Source organism: Dendrobates tinctorius, unplaced genomic scaffold (genome assembly GCF_039654945.1).
Source record: "Dendrobates tinctorius isolate UK_male_01 unplaced genomic scaffold, ASM3965494v1 ptg000145l, whole genome shotgun sequence".
NCBI classification, from domain to species: domain Eukaryota; kingdom Metazoa; phylum Chordata; class Amphibia; order Anura; family Dendrobatidae; genus Dendrobates; species Dendrobates tinctorius.
The window spans coordinates 1668180-1684679 of NW_027361812.1; the positions used below are offsets into that span (position 1 = coordinate 1668180).

General features: G+C 43.0%; 1 protein-coding gene across 5 annotated transcripts in view; it reads left to right on the top strand.

The window, feature by feature from the left end:
* CAB39L (calcium binding protein 39 like) overlaps positions 1-15560 on the top strand; it is a 109297-nt gene extending 93737 nt beyond the window's left edge. For all 5 annotated transcript variants that reach the window (XM_073546102.1, XM_073546100.1, XM_073546104.1 and 2 more), the window contains exons 7-9: positions 2642-2707; positions 6126-6269; positions 10019-15560. In XM_073546102.1, coding sequence (XP_073402203.1) covers positions 2642-2707; positions 6126-6269; positions 10019-10198 — 390 coding nt within the window. In that variant the 3' untranslated portion in view covers positions 10199-15560. The remainder of the gene's footprint in view (positions 1-2641; positions 2708-6125; positions 6270-10018) is intronic.
* The last annotated feature ends 940 nt before the right edge of the window (positions 15561-16500 follow it).

A 16500-nucleotide genomic window follows, 5' to 3' on the forward strand; every position in this document is an offset into this window, starting at 1 on the left:
CAAAAATGGCCTAACAGGGAAGAGTATCGCAGCTAGAATGATTGCACCTCAGTCAACAATCTATCGCATCATCAAGAACTTCAAGGAGAGAGGTTCCCTTGTTGCCAAAAAGGCTCCAGGGCGCCCAAGAAAGACCAGCAAGCGCCAGGACCGTCTCTTAAAAGTGTTTCAGCTGCGGGATCGGGCTACCAGCAGTGCAGAGCTTGCTCAGGAATGGCAGCAGGCAGGTGTGAGTGCATCTGCACGCACTGTGAGGCGGAGACTCTTGGAGCAAGGCCTGGTCTCAAGGAGGGCAGCAAAGAAGCCACTTCTATCCAGGAAAAATATCATGGACAGACTGATATTCTGCAAGAGATACAGGGAGTGGACTGCTGAGGACTGGGGTAAAGTCATTTTCTCTGATGAATCCCCTTTTCGATTGTTTGGGACATCTGGAAAACTGCTTATTCGGAGAAGACCAGGTGAGCGCTACCACCAGTCTTGTCTCATGCCAACTGTCAAGCATCCTGAAACCATTCATGTGTGGGGTTGCTTCTCAGCCAAGGGAATGGGCTCGCTCTCAGTCTTGCCTAAAAACACAGCCATGAATAAAGAATGCTACCAGAATATCTTCCAAGAGCAACTTCTCCCAACCGTCCAAGAGCAGTTTGGCGATCGACAATGCCTTTTTCAACATGATGGAGCACCTTGCCATAAAGCAAAGGTGATAACTAAATGGCTCAGGGAACAAAACATAGAAATTTTGGGACCATGGCCTGGAAACTCCCCAGATCTTAATCCCATTGAGAACTTGTAGTCAATCATCAAGAGACCGGTGGACAAACAAAAACCTTCAAATTCAGACAAAATAAAAGCATTGATTTTGCAAGAATGGACTGGTATCAGTCAGGATTTGATCCAGAAGTTGATTGAGAGCATGCCAGGGAGAATTGCTGAGGTCCTGAAGAAGAAGGGTCAACACTGCATTAACTCATTCTAACTGTCAATATAACCTTTTGCTGCTACTCATAATATGATTGCAATTATATTTCTGTATGTGATAAAAACATCTGACAAACACACATAAAAACCAGAGGGCAGCAGATCATGTGAAAATATAATATTTGTGTCATTCTCAAAACTTTTGGCCATGACTGTACACAGCCTGCACCTATTGCACCAACTTGCGGGATCCATCTGTAATAAAACATTGCAGCGTCGGGACAGTCTGATTCATTGTCACTGACCCAGTATTCTCAGGTTTATAGCTCCCGTAATTAATTTATGCAGGAAGGAGAGAAGTAAACTAGGTCTGTCCTAAGTCTGCAGATGTCTGCTAATGGGAAAATGTCTCCTGCTGCCCACTTTGACAAATGTTTGTAGGCAAAAGGTGTATTATAAAATGGTTGTATATCCAAGCCCTGATGTAGATCGGTGATCCTGCCACTATGTAACGAGGGAATTAGTGCTCTAGAGCACAGCAGATGGTATGAAGGAGACGGGCTCCAAATCCCACTGTATATTATGTATAATGATCGAACCAAGTTTGTTTTTTTTTTTTAGGATTTAAAAAGACTCTTTCACTGGGTTTTTGCCACCTAATCTGAGAACAGCGCAATGTAGAAAGATTTCAGTGCTGAACCTGCTGTCATATCCTCCTCTGTATTCATCAGCTGCATATAACCCCGCTGACACAAGTGATTGGCAGCTTGATGCCTATGTGCAGTGCACATAGAAAACTACCAATCAGTGGTGTATGCAGAGCTCAGCATTCAGAGAACTGGTAGAAAAAAACTGATTTTTATCAACACTGCAGCAAGCAGCCGAGTAAGTGATAAATCACTGGAATGAGGGTGTCTAACCTTACATTTTGCTGCTCTCAGATAGGGTGGCGAAAATCTGGTAGCAGATTCCCTTTTAAATAAAGTTGTTTTTTTTCTTATAATATAAGGGTTTGGGCGATTGCCTTTGTATGAGAAAAATAAAAACTAGAAGCTTTCTGCCAGAAACAGTTCCACTTTTGTGTTAGTATTTACTTGAAGAGGACCGACTGTCAATACCAGACAAAGCCCAAGAATAAAAGTGTTTCTGGAAGTAAGCTGCCACCTTTCTAAATGATAAATGTGTTGACCTCACAGCCCACCGTGCTGTTTGCTCCCTACCCGTACATAGAGTTCTATATACACAGGACCTGTTACATCAATGCTGGTGTTTCCCACGCCAGTCTGGATGAGGAGACATGCTGGAGCAGCAGCTCCCGATTCATGAAAAGGCGTACGACATGAATGAGGAGTGTGCACCTCGCCACAAATCCTGCTGGAGTAAGATTTGTGGTGTAGCCAACGCCACCGATTGTCATTAATTTGGTGGCCGGTGACCGCCACGCTCCTGTCAGAGCCGAGCGTAAATGGTATATGCCAAAAGTCGCATCATTTTAGTGAAGCTACCAGTTTTGCCAAAATGATGCGACTTTTCAGAGCTTTTTAAACCAGTATACTGTCGTAAATGCTTCCATGAATTGGGCGCACGGTCTTCATACTTGGACACTCCGGTTGTAAACGGGAGGAAACCCTTTGTTTCTCGTATGTGCTATAAGTGATTGATCATTTGTCTTTTCTTAATTCTTAGTATAATATTTTCTTTCCTATTTTTTGTTTTCTAGATATTTAATGACTATGAAAAGCTTCTACACTCTGAGAACTATGTGACTAAAAGACAGTCCTTGAAGGTGAGTGCAAATTTAAAAAAACTGACCGTCACATCCAAGCATAAACTAAGTGTGAACAGGTGCTTAACCTAGAGTCACCAACTCATAAACACTCAAACAAAAAAGGAAGCACACTGTAGTGCCATAGCATGCAAACATGAAATATGAAAAAAGGAATTGCATTACTGCATTAGAAATATGAAAAATTGAGAAAGCTTAGCGCATAAAATGGCCAATTTATGTGTACCTGGAAGCCACATTAAGGGTCCTGGAAAACGAGAAACGCCTTACCGTGGCTTCCAGGTACACATAAATTGGCCTGGCCATTTTATGCGCTAAGCTTTCTCAATTTCTAATGCAGTAATGCAATTCATTTTTCATATTTCATGTTTGCATGCTATGGTGCTACAGTGTGCTTCCTTTTTTGTTTGACATGAAGGTGAGTGGGCATGGCATGCTGGTCCCGGGAGGACAGCACCTTGTCATTAGCCTTGGTGCTCGCTCTACAAGACAGTTATTTGTGGTTATGTTAGCAACTACCAAGCAGTGAAGAGCTCCAGGTGTGTATTCATTTATGGTGCCGTCCCTGATCGGATGTGCCAAGGGATAGGACTAATTTTCCCCTGCACTATATTTTCGGAGAAGTAAATATCTGGCTGTTCGTTTTCAACATGCCCAATCCTTTTGTTCTCGGATAAACTGTCATAGGTGTTCAGCATCATCTCGCACAGCATCCCTCCCAAATAGGAACACATGAACATTTATCCGAGCATTTATCTGACCGCTGTCTAAAGTGTGTGACCCACGTAATACACACCATAATGATTTCTTTAATAATGTGTTTTTTTTGTAGAAAAACTGCAGGAACACAAGTATTCTTTCCCATAAAAACTGCACTCCTCCCCCGTGGACATTTATTAGGAGGTCCAAACATTCCTTTTAAAATTAGATGTGGAGCCGAATTCTAGTATTCTCAATAGGAGTAAATACAAATGAACTATTTTGGGGTCTACATTATATCATTTCTTTTTCATGCTATCTACACTTTATGGCGAAACTTGCAGTAATCTGTAATTTACCATTTTTCGTCCTATAAGACGCACCAAAGATTTAGATATCAGAAAATAGGAACAATTTCCTACTAATTCAAATTTCTATGATGGAGGAGACACTATCACAAATAATGCAATAAGTGGGGGGGACAATATCACTAATTTTAATACACTAGGGTAGAATAGGGCCATAATACATATATTGTTAGAATTTCTCTGCAGCATGTGTATTATTTACTTACAGCTTTACAGCACACACCATTGCTACACTCTTTCTTCAGCGTACACCTATACACAACACTGCTTCATGCACACTTAGCATTGCTGTGTATGTATATAGATCAAATCTAACAGCTTTGCCACATGTGCAAACACAGCTCTGCTACAAGTGCGTACGCACACACACACACAGCTGTCCTACGCACACAGCTTTGTTACATGTGCACACATAGCCGTGTTACAAGCCCACACATATACAGCTGTCCTACGCATACAGCTTTGTTACATGTGCACACATAGCTGTGTTACAAGCCCACACATACACAGCTGTCCTACGCATACAGCTTTGCTACATGTGCACACACACCTTGTTACAAGCGCACACACAGCTGTCCTATGCACACAGCTTTTTCTACATGTGCACACAAAGCCCTGCTTCAAGCTCACAGACACACACAGATTACAGCTTTACTACATGTGCACACAAAGCCCTGCTACAAGCTCACGGACACACACAGCTTTGCTACATGTGCACACAAAGCCCTGCTACAAGCTCACGGACACACACAGCTTAGCTACATGTGCACACAAAGCCCTGCTACAAGCTCACGGACACACACAGCTTATCTACATGTGCATACAAAGCCCTGCTACAAGCTCACGGACACACACAGCTTAGCTACATGTGAACACAAAGCCCTGCTGCAAGCTCACGGACACACACAGCTTAGCTACATGTGCACACAAAGCCCTGCTACAAGCTCACGGACACAAACAGCTTTGCTACATGTGCACACAAAGCCCTGCTGCAAGCTCACGGACACAAACAGCTTTGCTACATGTGCACACAAAGCCCTGCTACAAGCTCACGGACACACACAGCTTTGCTACATGTGCACACAAAGCCCTGCTACAAGCTCACGGACACACACAGCTTAGCTACATGTGAACATACAGCCTTGCTACAAGCGCACACACGCAGACAGCTGTCCTATGCACACAGCTTTGCTACATGTGCACACAAAGCCCTGCTACAAGCTCACGGACACACACAGCTTTGCTACATGTGCACACAAAACCGTGCTACAAGCTCACAGACACACAGCTGTGCTGCATGTGCACACTTGGCCTTGTTACAAGCGCACACAGCTGTCCTATGCACACAGCTTTGCTACATGTGCACACACAGCCCAGCTACAAGTGCATACACACATACAGCTGTCCGTTGCACACAGTTTTGCTACATGTGCACACACAGCCCTTCTGTCCGTTGCACACAGTTTTGCTACATGTGACACACAGCCTTGTTACAAGTATGCACACAGCTGTCCTGTGCACACAGCCCTGCTACATGTGCACACACAGCTCTTCTACAAGTGCATGAACACGTACAGGTACAGCTGGCTTACAGAAACCGCTCTGCTACGTAAATACACACTCATTTTAAATGAAGTGTAAATATTACCACATTTTGAAGCTTCTTCCAGACATGTGACTAAACATGACCAGAAAAATCCTTCTAACTAATCTGGAGTTGATGTGCAGGTCTTGTTAGCTTTCTCTCCTGCCCTGCACCAATCAGATTGATTAGTGTCGGGCAGGAGGAGAGAGAATAGTGCCACTGCATCGTTCTCTGTGATCGGGATCTGTTCCTATGTGTGTACTGGGAGAAGCCTGTTAGCCTATTGAAGCTGGGCATGGAGAAGCCGCTGGGACCGGCCCCGGACTAGTCACCCAAGACGCATAGTCCTTGGCTGGCTTTTCAAAGTGTTATTAATGTGAATTATTTCAGAGTAGATGATAAACTTCTGCACTAATGCAGCCAGGATCTGATCCATGCTGCCCATGAATCTCAGGTCAGGTGCCATTAAACTTTTCTGTATAGCAAAGAGCAAAAAAACAACTGCAAAAGGCATTGTCGAAATTTCAGTTTTCTTTCCATTTTGCCTCTGGACTACACAATTTTTTTAAGCAATATCTATGAATATAAAACTGTAATATTACTGCTATCTGAGTACTGTATGGCACTAATACGCAGGCATGGTATGGCCATACGTAGACTCTGTAATTGTTGCACTCCCTTGGTTACTGGAAAAAGGTGTAATTTAGTATTGCTGTCATCGATTTCTTACTTTCAGGAGGTTTAACTCTTCCAATTCCTCCTGTAGCTGCTGGGAGAGTTAATCTTGGATCGGCACAACTTTTCCATCATGACAAAGTACATCAGCAAACCAGAAAATCTGAAGCTGATGATGAATCTGCTGAGAGATAAGAGCCCCAACATCCAGTTTGAAGCGTTTCATGTGTTTAAGGTAAGGTATTCAGCCCCTTCTGAGGATCAGGGGGGTCTGTGTTTTGTCAGGCCGCAGAGAAGACACGTGAAGAACATTTTATAGGAGCGCTCCTGACAATGTACTTGAGGCGAGTGTCCAAAATCCCATGTACGTCACAGGTAATGGAAATACGCAACCAGAATCTATTTCTGTACGGTTCTCTGACATGATAGATGAGAGGATGCTTACAACGATGGCCCACGCAGAAGAAAATAGTGTTCTCTGAGATACGAGTGCTGCGTCACACACAAGGGTTAGCTTCAGGTGCGTTACATTTTGTCTATCTACAATAAACAACCCATGAGGTCCCTAAAAAGCACCAATTTAATATATATATAAAAAAAATCATTTTATTGAGATCATTATGTTACAGTATCTTGTAGCGTCACCGATACTTGTTTATAGTGAATATTTTCTTGGTTGTCCTACACCTCAGCCTCCTTAATTTCTGCTCCGATCGTAGTCAGATTGGACGTCTAGATTCTTCTCTATTACAGGGGATTCTTTCCTTTAGTGACATTTACACCTTCACATTAGAGGTCTACGTCCCCTTTGCATAAAGGAAAGTTATTATTTGCACCACATGATCTGGAAACATCGCTCCCTTGCTGCATTGCCCCTCTGAAATCTGATTAATAAATTTGTTGCACCCCAGAATTAGAGCACAGCCTGCAAAAAAAAAAACTAGCTCCCCCAGACTTTATCGACGGTAAAGTAAGTCATTACTCCCAGAATATACCGCGTGCAAAAGAACTAACACTTAAAGAAATCTGCATATTTGTTATCGGCCTATTTGGACCATAGTTAAAGGGAACCTTGTTGGATTTGGGCAGCATGAATTAGACACCGGCTGTATCTTGCCACCTGTATATGTTTTAGTTGGAAATGCTGCCGTGTTTTAGAGAATATGTACTTTGGAATGTCAGCCGGGGACTAATCCAAGAGATATTGGATATTTGTCTCTGCCCCCACTCCCCTAGATTGGCAGGTCTCTTCCTATGTGAGTGTCACTGTTTGGGAACAGGATGGGCAGTATCTTCTGGGTCCGGCATCGGATTAGTCATGCAAGACTTATTTATGCTTTATCTGAAGTGCCGCAGTGCAGGGTGGGCCATTTATATGGATACACCTAAATAAAATGGGAATGGTTGGTGACCCAGATCAGCGTGCTGAATTTGCAGAATGGGCAAAACAAATTGGAACAGGACCCTCAGTTTACACAGAGCATTATGTTCAGTGATGAGGCAAACTTTTTTGGGTGCGCCATTTATATGTATACACCTAAATAAAATGGGAATGGTGACAGTTTTCTTGCGTAGGGCGTCTTGCATTGATATCTGCTGCAATGACCCAGGTACTGCGTTCACCAGACATCAACACAATTTCTATCCACTCCTCATGTGTTAACCTCTGCATCATGTCAATGGCTGTACACAAAGAGAAACTTGTAAATAACTCATGAAAGAATAAAGTTACGTTAAAACCAAGCACACCATTGTTTTTCTTGTGAAATTCTCATTAATTTTGATGTGTCACATGACCCTCTTCCCATTGGAAAAAATAAAGCTGGATCTAAAATGGCCGACTTCAAAATGGCCGCCATGGTCACCACCTTCCTGAAAAGTTTCCCCCCTCCCATATACTAATGTGCCACAAACAGGAAGTTGATATTACCAACCATTCCCATTTTATTTAGGTGTATTCATATACATGGCCCACCCTGTATATCAGAGTAAAGCATAGATGGCAGCAATAATGCAGCGGGAAAATGATTCATGCCACCCATGAATCCCATGTCAGGTTCCATTCATTCATTTATTTTATTTTTTTCATTTTACTGCATGGAAAATGGCAAAAAAAAATCAAAAACCCACAAATGTCAATGGCAAAATTTCACTTTTCTTTCAAAAGAAAAGTTGAGAAAACGTAATCAAAAAGTTATATGTATCTCCAATAAGTGCTATTAAAAAATACAACTGATCCCGCAGAAAACAATCGCTCACGCCGCTCCATGAAAAGAAATACATACTAAAGAATGTGGCAAAGCCATGGGGAAAAATATTCCTGACAAGGCTACAAGAGGTTAAAGATAGCAGTAGCATTGTACTGCCAATGCATCTTTAAAGAGAAACCATCGTTTCATATTTGTATTTTGTAAATCAATACTACACATGAGTATGAGCAACGTTGTAATGTTATCACGGAAATTTATTTCACTCTCAATTCGTGAGTAAAATCTGTATTCAGTGAATGTTATGGAGAGAGACTCTGCGTAGGGAGAAGCTGGAGGCAGCAGGCGCAGATATTCTGCTGCAAGTGTTCCTGAGGTGGCAGTCACAGTTCTCCATGGAACTCTATGAGCACCAACTGCCATCTCCTATCTCTGTGATGGGGGAAGTCTATATCCCTGAAAAATTGAGACTTTTCAGAATGATCAGTCCAGGAGAAGAAACAAGTGGTTAGAATCATAGAATCGTAGAGTTGGAAGGGACCTCCTGGGCCATCTGGTCCAACCCCCTGCTCAAAGCAGGATTCGCTAAATCATCCCAGTCAGATGTCTGTCCAGCCTCTGTTTGAAGACTTCCATTGAAGGAGAACTCACCACTTCTCATGGCAGCCTGTTCCACTCATTGATCACTCTGTCAAAAAGTTTTTTCTAATATCTAATCTGTGTCTCCTCCCATTCAGTTTCATCCCATTGCTTCTAGTCTTTCCTTGTGCAAATGAGAATAAAGTTGATCCTTCTACAGTGTGACAGCCCTTGAGATATTTGTAGACAGCTATTAAGTCTCTCAGTCTTCTCTTTTGCAAACTAAACATTCCCAAATCCTGCAACCTTTCCTCATAAGACAGGGTTTGCAGACCGGTCACCATTCTGGTCGCTCTTTTCTGAACTTGCTCCAGTTTGTTGATGTCTTTTTTAAAATGTGGTGCCCAAAACTGGACACAATATTCCAGATGAGGTCTGACCAAAGAGGAGTAGAGGGAAATAATGACTTCACGTGATCTAGACTGTATGCTTCTGTTAATACATCCTAGAATTGCATTTGCCTTTTTTGCTGCTGCATCACACTGTTGACTCATATTCAGTCTGTGATCTATTAGTATACCCAAGTCTCTTTCACATGTGCTGTTGCTTAGCCCTATTCCTCCCATTCTGTATATGCTTTTTTAATTTTTATTGCCCAGATGTAGTACTTTGCATTTTTCCCTGTTAAACACCATTCTGTTAGTTGCTGCCCACTGCTCCAGTTTATTTATATCTTTTTGAATCCTCTCTCTCTCTTCTCTAGTATTAGCTATCCCTCCTAGCTTTGTGTCATCAGCAAATTTAATCTCTGATCAGATATTTTACAACGTTTCTGATCTTCACGTGTTTACTATTGATTTGTATAGAACAAATTCATACATTGGTTTGTGTTTAAGTAACCCGAACTTTCTGACCAATGGCTGGCCACTCGCCATAACTTCTCATGTACTAATGTATGGCATTTTTTGTGTTTTGAGTGGTTAATACCATGTAGGAATTTGAGCATTTGTAGAATAAGGAGATGCATTCTGTTCCAATTCATAGGGGACGGGCCAGAGAGCTGGCCGAGGATTCTCTATGTTGTGTCACGTGTGACTTATGTCTCCAGTAAATGACATGCGTTGCTTGTTTGCCGGCTGACACAGTCCATTTGGTATTCCAGCCTGAACATCATGCCTTCACTCCTCTTACATTTTAGGTCTTCGTAGCAAATCCAAACAAGACGCAGCCAATCGTGGACATCCTGTTAAAAAACCAGACCAAGTTAATTGAGTTCCTGAGCAGCTTCCAAAAGGAGAGGACGGACGACGAACAATTCTCAGATGAAAAGAACTACTTGATCAAACAGATCCGAGACTTGAAAAAACCCAGCCCATGATGATCTCCTGCGCTGCATCCAACACCGATCACCTGAATAAGTGTTTTATGGAATTGTCATGGCATCGTTAGTGCCTACGGTTTTTTTTTGTTTCTATTTAGTTTATTAGCTGCCAAGAGTATAAAGGTTTTATATTAAAACGTAAAAAAAAAACATGTTCTTTCTAATCAGTGGGTATGTGAAATTTGCAGTTGGGTGCGAGAGGAGTCTCATTGTCCTCACAATCACTAGAGAAGGTCACTATGATGATGTGAATCTGACTGAAGTAAATCTTACTATTTTTTAGTTTTAATGTCACTTTCCAAATGTGCAGTAGAAGATCTAAATGTGACATCCATGCAGAGCGTCTTACAGGTAACTGTGGTATGACTGAGGTCACTGCCCGGCTCGCTCCGGCACCAGTACAGTCAGGACCACAGGCGTCTACACCCATTTATCTGTAGGACTTTTCTTCTCTGAATGTCCCCAAAAATCCACTCTCATGGTTTCTAGAAATGGATTATCTATCCCCTTCAGGTTTTTTTTTTTTTTAAGGGATCTGTTTCCACTTGGTGGCCCCCTTATAGCAATCCTCCACCCTGTGACTATACATTTTGCACGTATACGCACTTACCATGATGACCTCTGTACATCATCTGCTGCCGCCTCCTCTGGTCCTCTGCAGTGGACATGGACATATGGTCAGTGCAGTGGCATGAGTAAGGCTGGGTTCCATCTGTTTAACACATCCGTTACTAAGCGGCACTAACGCTATGTAACGAATGTATTAACGCACCGATTGGCATCTATTAGGGTAACGCATCCTAACGCATGTCCAAATCGGCATGTGTTAGCGATGATGCGTTACTTTTTGACGCACCTTCGAACGCGGTCTACTGCGTTTTCGGGTGCGTTAGGTCAAACGCTCAAACAAAGACAAAAATGACATCAGCGTTGGCGCATCCGTTTAACGCATAGGTTAAACGGATGGCAACAATGCAATGTGAACCTAGCCTAAGGGCAAAGCAGAGTCTAATCCATGCCTCCCTGCCTTTCGTGAGAGATGGACACAATGCCAATGTCAACAGCAATGTCCATCCCTCCGCACATGAGACAGAGACGACATGCCTTAGACTTCACTCTGCCCTGCCCATGACACTGCAGTGACCATATCCAAGTTAGATTGAAGAGGACCAGAGGCAGAGGAGGCTGCAGCAGGTGAACAACAGAGGTCAGCAGGGAAAGTGACTTTACATGCATAATACATAGTTACCTTTTACGGTTAGGGGGCAGGTTCGCTTTCACTTAACTATCACTCAACCATTCTGAGCTAACTAGTTTCAGACTATACCTATATACAGCCATCAAAGCTCCATTTTCCTGCTACAGCGCTTCCAATGTCCTGCATAGTGATAGATTTAAATGATGACATTCTGCCTGCTTTCAGCTGCCACTAGATGGCGCCTAGGAGCTTACTATTACTGTATACACCGTATGCAGTACGCTCCTATACTCCCTCTGGTGGCGGCTTCAGGCAGCAGAATGTTACTTTAAAAACCTGTCTGCAAAGGTCATTTCGAGCTCCTAGATGCATCCGTGACCATGATCAAGGTAGATTATGAGATTAATCTCTAAAGAATATTGAACCTACATGGCATAAAGAAATGTTTAAGGTAAGAAATTCTCTACTTACAGCCAATTAGGTCAATTAGACACTTGTAATCTGCGGCATTTCTGGAATCCATGGTCTTCTATGTACATGCATGAATGTCTTGCATTGTCATTGTAAATGGATTGTACTACATGACAATGGCAGATTGTATATACACTAGTAGACAGGGTAGTTTTCATGGATGTGTTCCAGCAGCCGTATTCTGCACAGCGCTCATTGCAGCCATGTATAAATGCTCTAGAAGAGTATTGCCCGTCAGTCACTTGTCCGCGGTAGTGACGCCGTTGTGGATGTGTTCATGTGATGATGGTGCCTGTGCACGTTGCCCAGCTGTGACTGGGCATTGTTATCTTATCTGTCTTCATGTGTTGTCTACTCTGAGACTGCTCGGCATTCACCCTGGAGGTGGCCGCCCGCACCCTCTAAGAGGCAACACGTTACTGTGGCGATCAAGGCATAAGGCTTAAAACAAGTTTTTATATTTTATACCTATGTAGGCAATGGAGTTGGCTTTGTAAAGGAATTCATCTTTATTAATATAATTTTAATATATTATTGGTTTAACCTAATTTTGAATGTTGTCCCTTTTTTTTTATTTTAAGAGCTTGACTTTCAGCGGCGGAGATCCTTCAGCTTTACTCTGCATGTCCATCCTTGAATTTAATTTTATTCTTGTAATTTAAATAGGTTAAAATTATGTGCTGATTAATTTCTTCCGCAGCGGTAGGTTCTGACCCAAAGCTCCAAATCCCCTGCATACACATCGATTTAAAATCTGGTATTCTGCTGCCTGCAGCCACCACTAGGGGGAGCTTACTGCATACTGAATATAAATTGACCTCCATAATAACTCCGTATGCAGTAAGCTCCCCCTAGTGGTGGCTGCAGGCGGACAGATGATGCTGTACATCTATGAATATACCGGGGAGATGGATCGATTGTTGGACCTAAAAATTTGAAGGGGAGCATTCACTTTAAGGCGATCGGCACTTCTGTTCTTTTCTGTTATGACTTGTGTTAAATATGGAGTTGGGTGCTGCATGATTCAAGGATGTCACAAGATAATATGCAAATGTATTTTATGTTTTAACCCTTTGTGTCAAACTGAGAATTTGTGATCATGGAAGCGTATGCCTTAAAGGGAATCTGTCAACCCATTTTTCGAGTATCAGCTGCTGGCACTGCCAGCTGGGGCTTATCTACAGCATTCTGTAATGCTATAGATAAACCCCAGATGTAACCTGAAAGGTAAGAAAAACGAGTTATATAATACTCACCCAGGGGCCGTCCGAGTCCTGTCTTGGTCCGATGGGTGTTGCGGTCCGATGGGTGTTGCGGTCCGATGCGGCGCCTCCCATCTTCTAACGGTGACGTCTTCTTTGCTGCCTGTTGTGGCTCCTGCGCAGGCGCACTGCTCTGCCCTGTTGAGGGCAGAGCAGAATACTGCAGTGCGCAGGCGCCGGGACAGGGACCGCCCCTGGGTGAGTATAATGTAACTCGTTTTTCTTATCTTTCAGGTTACATCGGGGGCTTATCTACAGCATTACAGAATGCTGTAGATAAGCCCCTGATGTCGGTGCCGGCAGCTGATACTCAAAAAATGGGGTGACAGATTCCCTTTAAGTTTCCCTCAAAATGAACCATTCTCGGGTATATAAGCCGTGGACAGGGTAACTTCAATGTAGGCGGTACACACCAATATTTATAACCCAAAATTCAGGCCGATTATTTAATTAAGAAGAACCCGCAAACTGCTTCTTGTGGGTGTTTTTTTTTTTTCTTCTTTTTGCAGAACAGTCCCTGGGAATTTTGGACTGTTGACAAGTATGGTGGTCTGTCTCAGTAACACAATGCAACTAGTATTATGGCCATAGATTTCCATACGGCATAAAGTACAAGTGTCGTAGAGGTTGTCAGCCGTAGTTTGGTCCCTGAGTCTGGCTCTAGACGATAAACTGTTGCCCTTCACGTCAGCTTTTTCTTCTTTTGTGTATGTTCACACAGGTTATATGGATCTTAGAGCAGATCTACTTCAGTATCCTCCTCCGAAACCTCTGAATCTGCTTCCGTGTCCTATTTGTTCTCCGTAATGAGCCTTACACATAAAGGCCTCATTTATTAATCAATGTTGGTGTAAACCGAGACCAAAATCATTCAGATTAACGTTCTACATTAAAATGCAGCAAAAAAGAGCTGTGCACGTTATTAATACATTTTATGCAAATCACTCCTTTTAATTTTATTTTTTAAGACCGGCATATATAAAATGAAAGTCTTAAATGTGGGCCAAAGGGTTTTGTTTGCCCAAGGCACACTTCTGCGACCTGACATGGCGGTCAGAAAGTGGAGCTGATTTCAGGCCCTGGCTTACGTTGGCGCCATAGCACACAACCCATAGGTAAGGGATAATGCCGGTAGAGGGCTAGACATTACATCAATGCGTGGATCCTCTTTAGTAATTTGTGGGGGGGTCCTGTCGGCCAGTCTCCACTGTTATAGGGAACCTGACAGCAGATTCCTGCTGCTTGAAGCGCAGGCACCGTGAATCGGAGAGCGGGTGCGTTATTACAGTCATGTGGAGTTTCAGAAACCGCATAATTTTAAAAGCCAGCCAGGGCGCATGTATGACTATAGTCCAAGAGGCATTCACCTGCACTAATTCTCTGACAGTTCTACCATATGTGCATGTATAGGGAGAGAACGGGCCGTCTACTGGAGCAGGAAGAAGCAGCCAGAACCTGCCTCATGCTTGTCACCTGAGACACATGGTTGCCAGCCGGCTTTTACAAGTATACTGCCTGTGGTTTGGGCAGCATGAACCTGCTGTCAGGTTCCCTTTAACCCTCATCATCTATGTCATGTGTTATAGAACGCAATAATGGCAAAACCCTTTCACATATGAACTCTGCCAGCTGTTGGTCAGGATGCATAGGTAACCGGTAAATTATGTTTTTTTTGTACATGGAAATTGCCTCTGCACGGAGGAAGAGAACAGGGACTCGATCTAGTGCCACCTGTTCGACGTAATCCTCAAAATTCAATTTTGAGTTCTCCTGATTTGCACCGATGAGGAGCAAAAACCCTGAAACATCTTTCTAGCCTTCAAATTGAGGTTCAAGATTGGCTGTACATCCTAGGTGATGTGGCAAGGTTCTTTAGAGACAGGATTGACTAAGGATTGCTACTTCTAGAAGGTGGCACTACAGATCATGTTCTCCTCCGTGCAGCTGTTACTTAGATATTTCCCAGGGGAACATTGCATAACCCATACGTCTCGCTTTTCCAACTTGGTGCTTTCTACGAGGAGAGACCTTACCCTTAGCCCCATGATATTGTACAGTCATTCTATATGCCATGATCTGTGCTACTGACTGATGCCATTGAAGCGGCAATGGATTGGTAATGGCAGTACTAAATAAAATGCCATATTCACGTTCTTTCTAGTTGAATGCTGCACTGTAACTCATCGCAGGTAAATCATGCAGAATGATTGCGCTCCTGTAAAACCTCAGCACTTTGGTTTGCAAAGAAAAACTCCTTTCTACAAGTGTGAGATGTCTGTACTGCAACCGGATTTCCACTCTGTGAGGAAACCTAACAAGTAACTAATTGCTTATTTAAACTATTGTGTGTATAAAATAAATGTATTATCCTCATCAGTTTGTACTTATACGATTATATTTACAGAGCATTAAAGGCACGGTTACTGATCGCTGGTGTGCGGCTTCTTTCAGTCTTCTTTCTCTCTTATTTAATGCACCGTGAATGGTTTTATTCCATACAAGTCAGTCCAGCATTGAAATCATGGGTACTGCATGGTGTCATGGGACACATGAGGGTGGACGTAGTGATGAAGGTAAGCTCATGGCGGCCACTGGACTCAGGTTTTAGGCTTCCATAAATAAGCAATCGCATAGGATACCGTCTTGAGTTCTGCTATAGGGTCCTCACTGCTCCAAGGACACCTGGGGATCCTTAGTAATTACAATTACAGCGAATCAAAATCTTGTGCAGAGCAAAGGTAAGGAAACTCATGTGGATATGATGGGTTTTTGAGATTTGTTTGCACTGATATTCAAAATATTGTTGATTGTAGATAATCTATTGACCACTAGATGTCAGTACAGCCCACATTGGTATTAGCAGTAGAGCACTTTCCCTTCACGACACCCGCCGCTGGTTTTGGTCACTGCGCTGTATCGTGCAGTGACAGTTAGGCTATGTGCCCACGTTAGCGTTTTAAAACTGATACAAAACCGGACTTCTTCCCAGAAAACAAATTTTTTGCACAAAAACCGCGTGTTTTTGATGAGTTTTTTTCCGGACGTCTTCTGGACTAATGCTATGTGCACGCGTAGATTTAGGTCCTGTGGATTTTTCCGTGCAGATTTGGAAAAATTTGCAGGTAAATTCTCAGGTCAAAAGACCTCCAGTTTACCTGCGGATTAGCCTGCGGTTTCACAACTCTACAATGGAGAAGGTGTGAAACCGCAGCGGAATCCGCACAAAGAATTGACATGCTGCGGATTTGAACCCGCAGCAAATCCGCGCAGAAAAATCTGCAGCATGTGCACAGCGTTTTCCAGTTTACCATGGAAAACAATGATACTGTAAAACGCACCTAAATCTGCTGTGGACCCGCAGAGCCTGA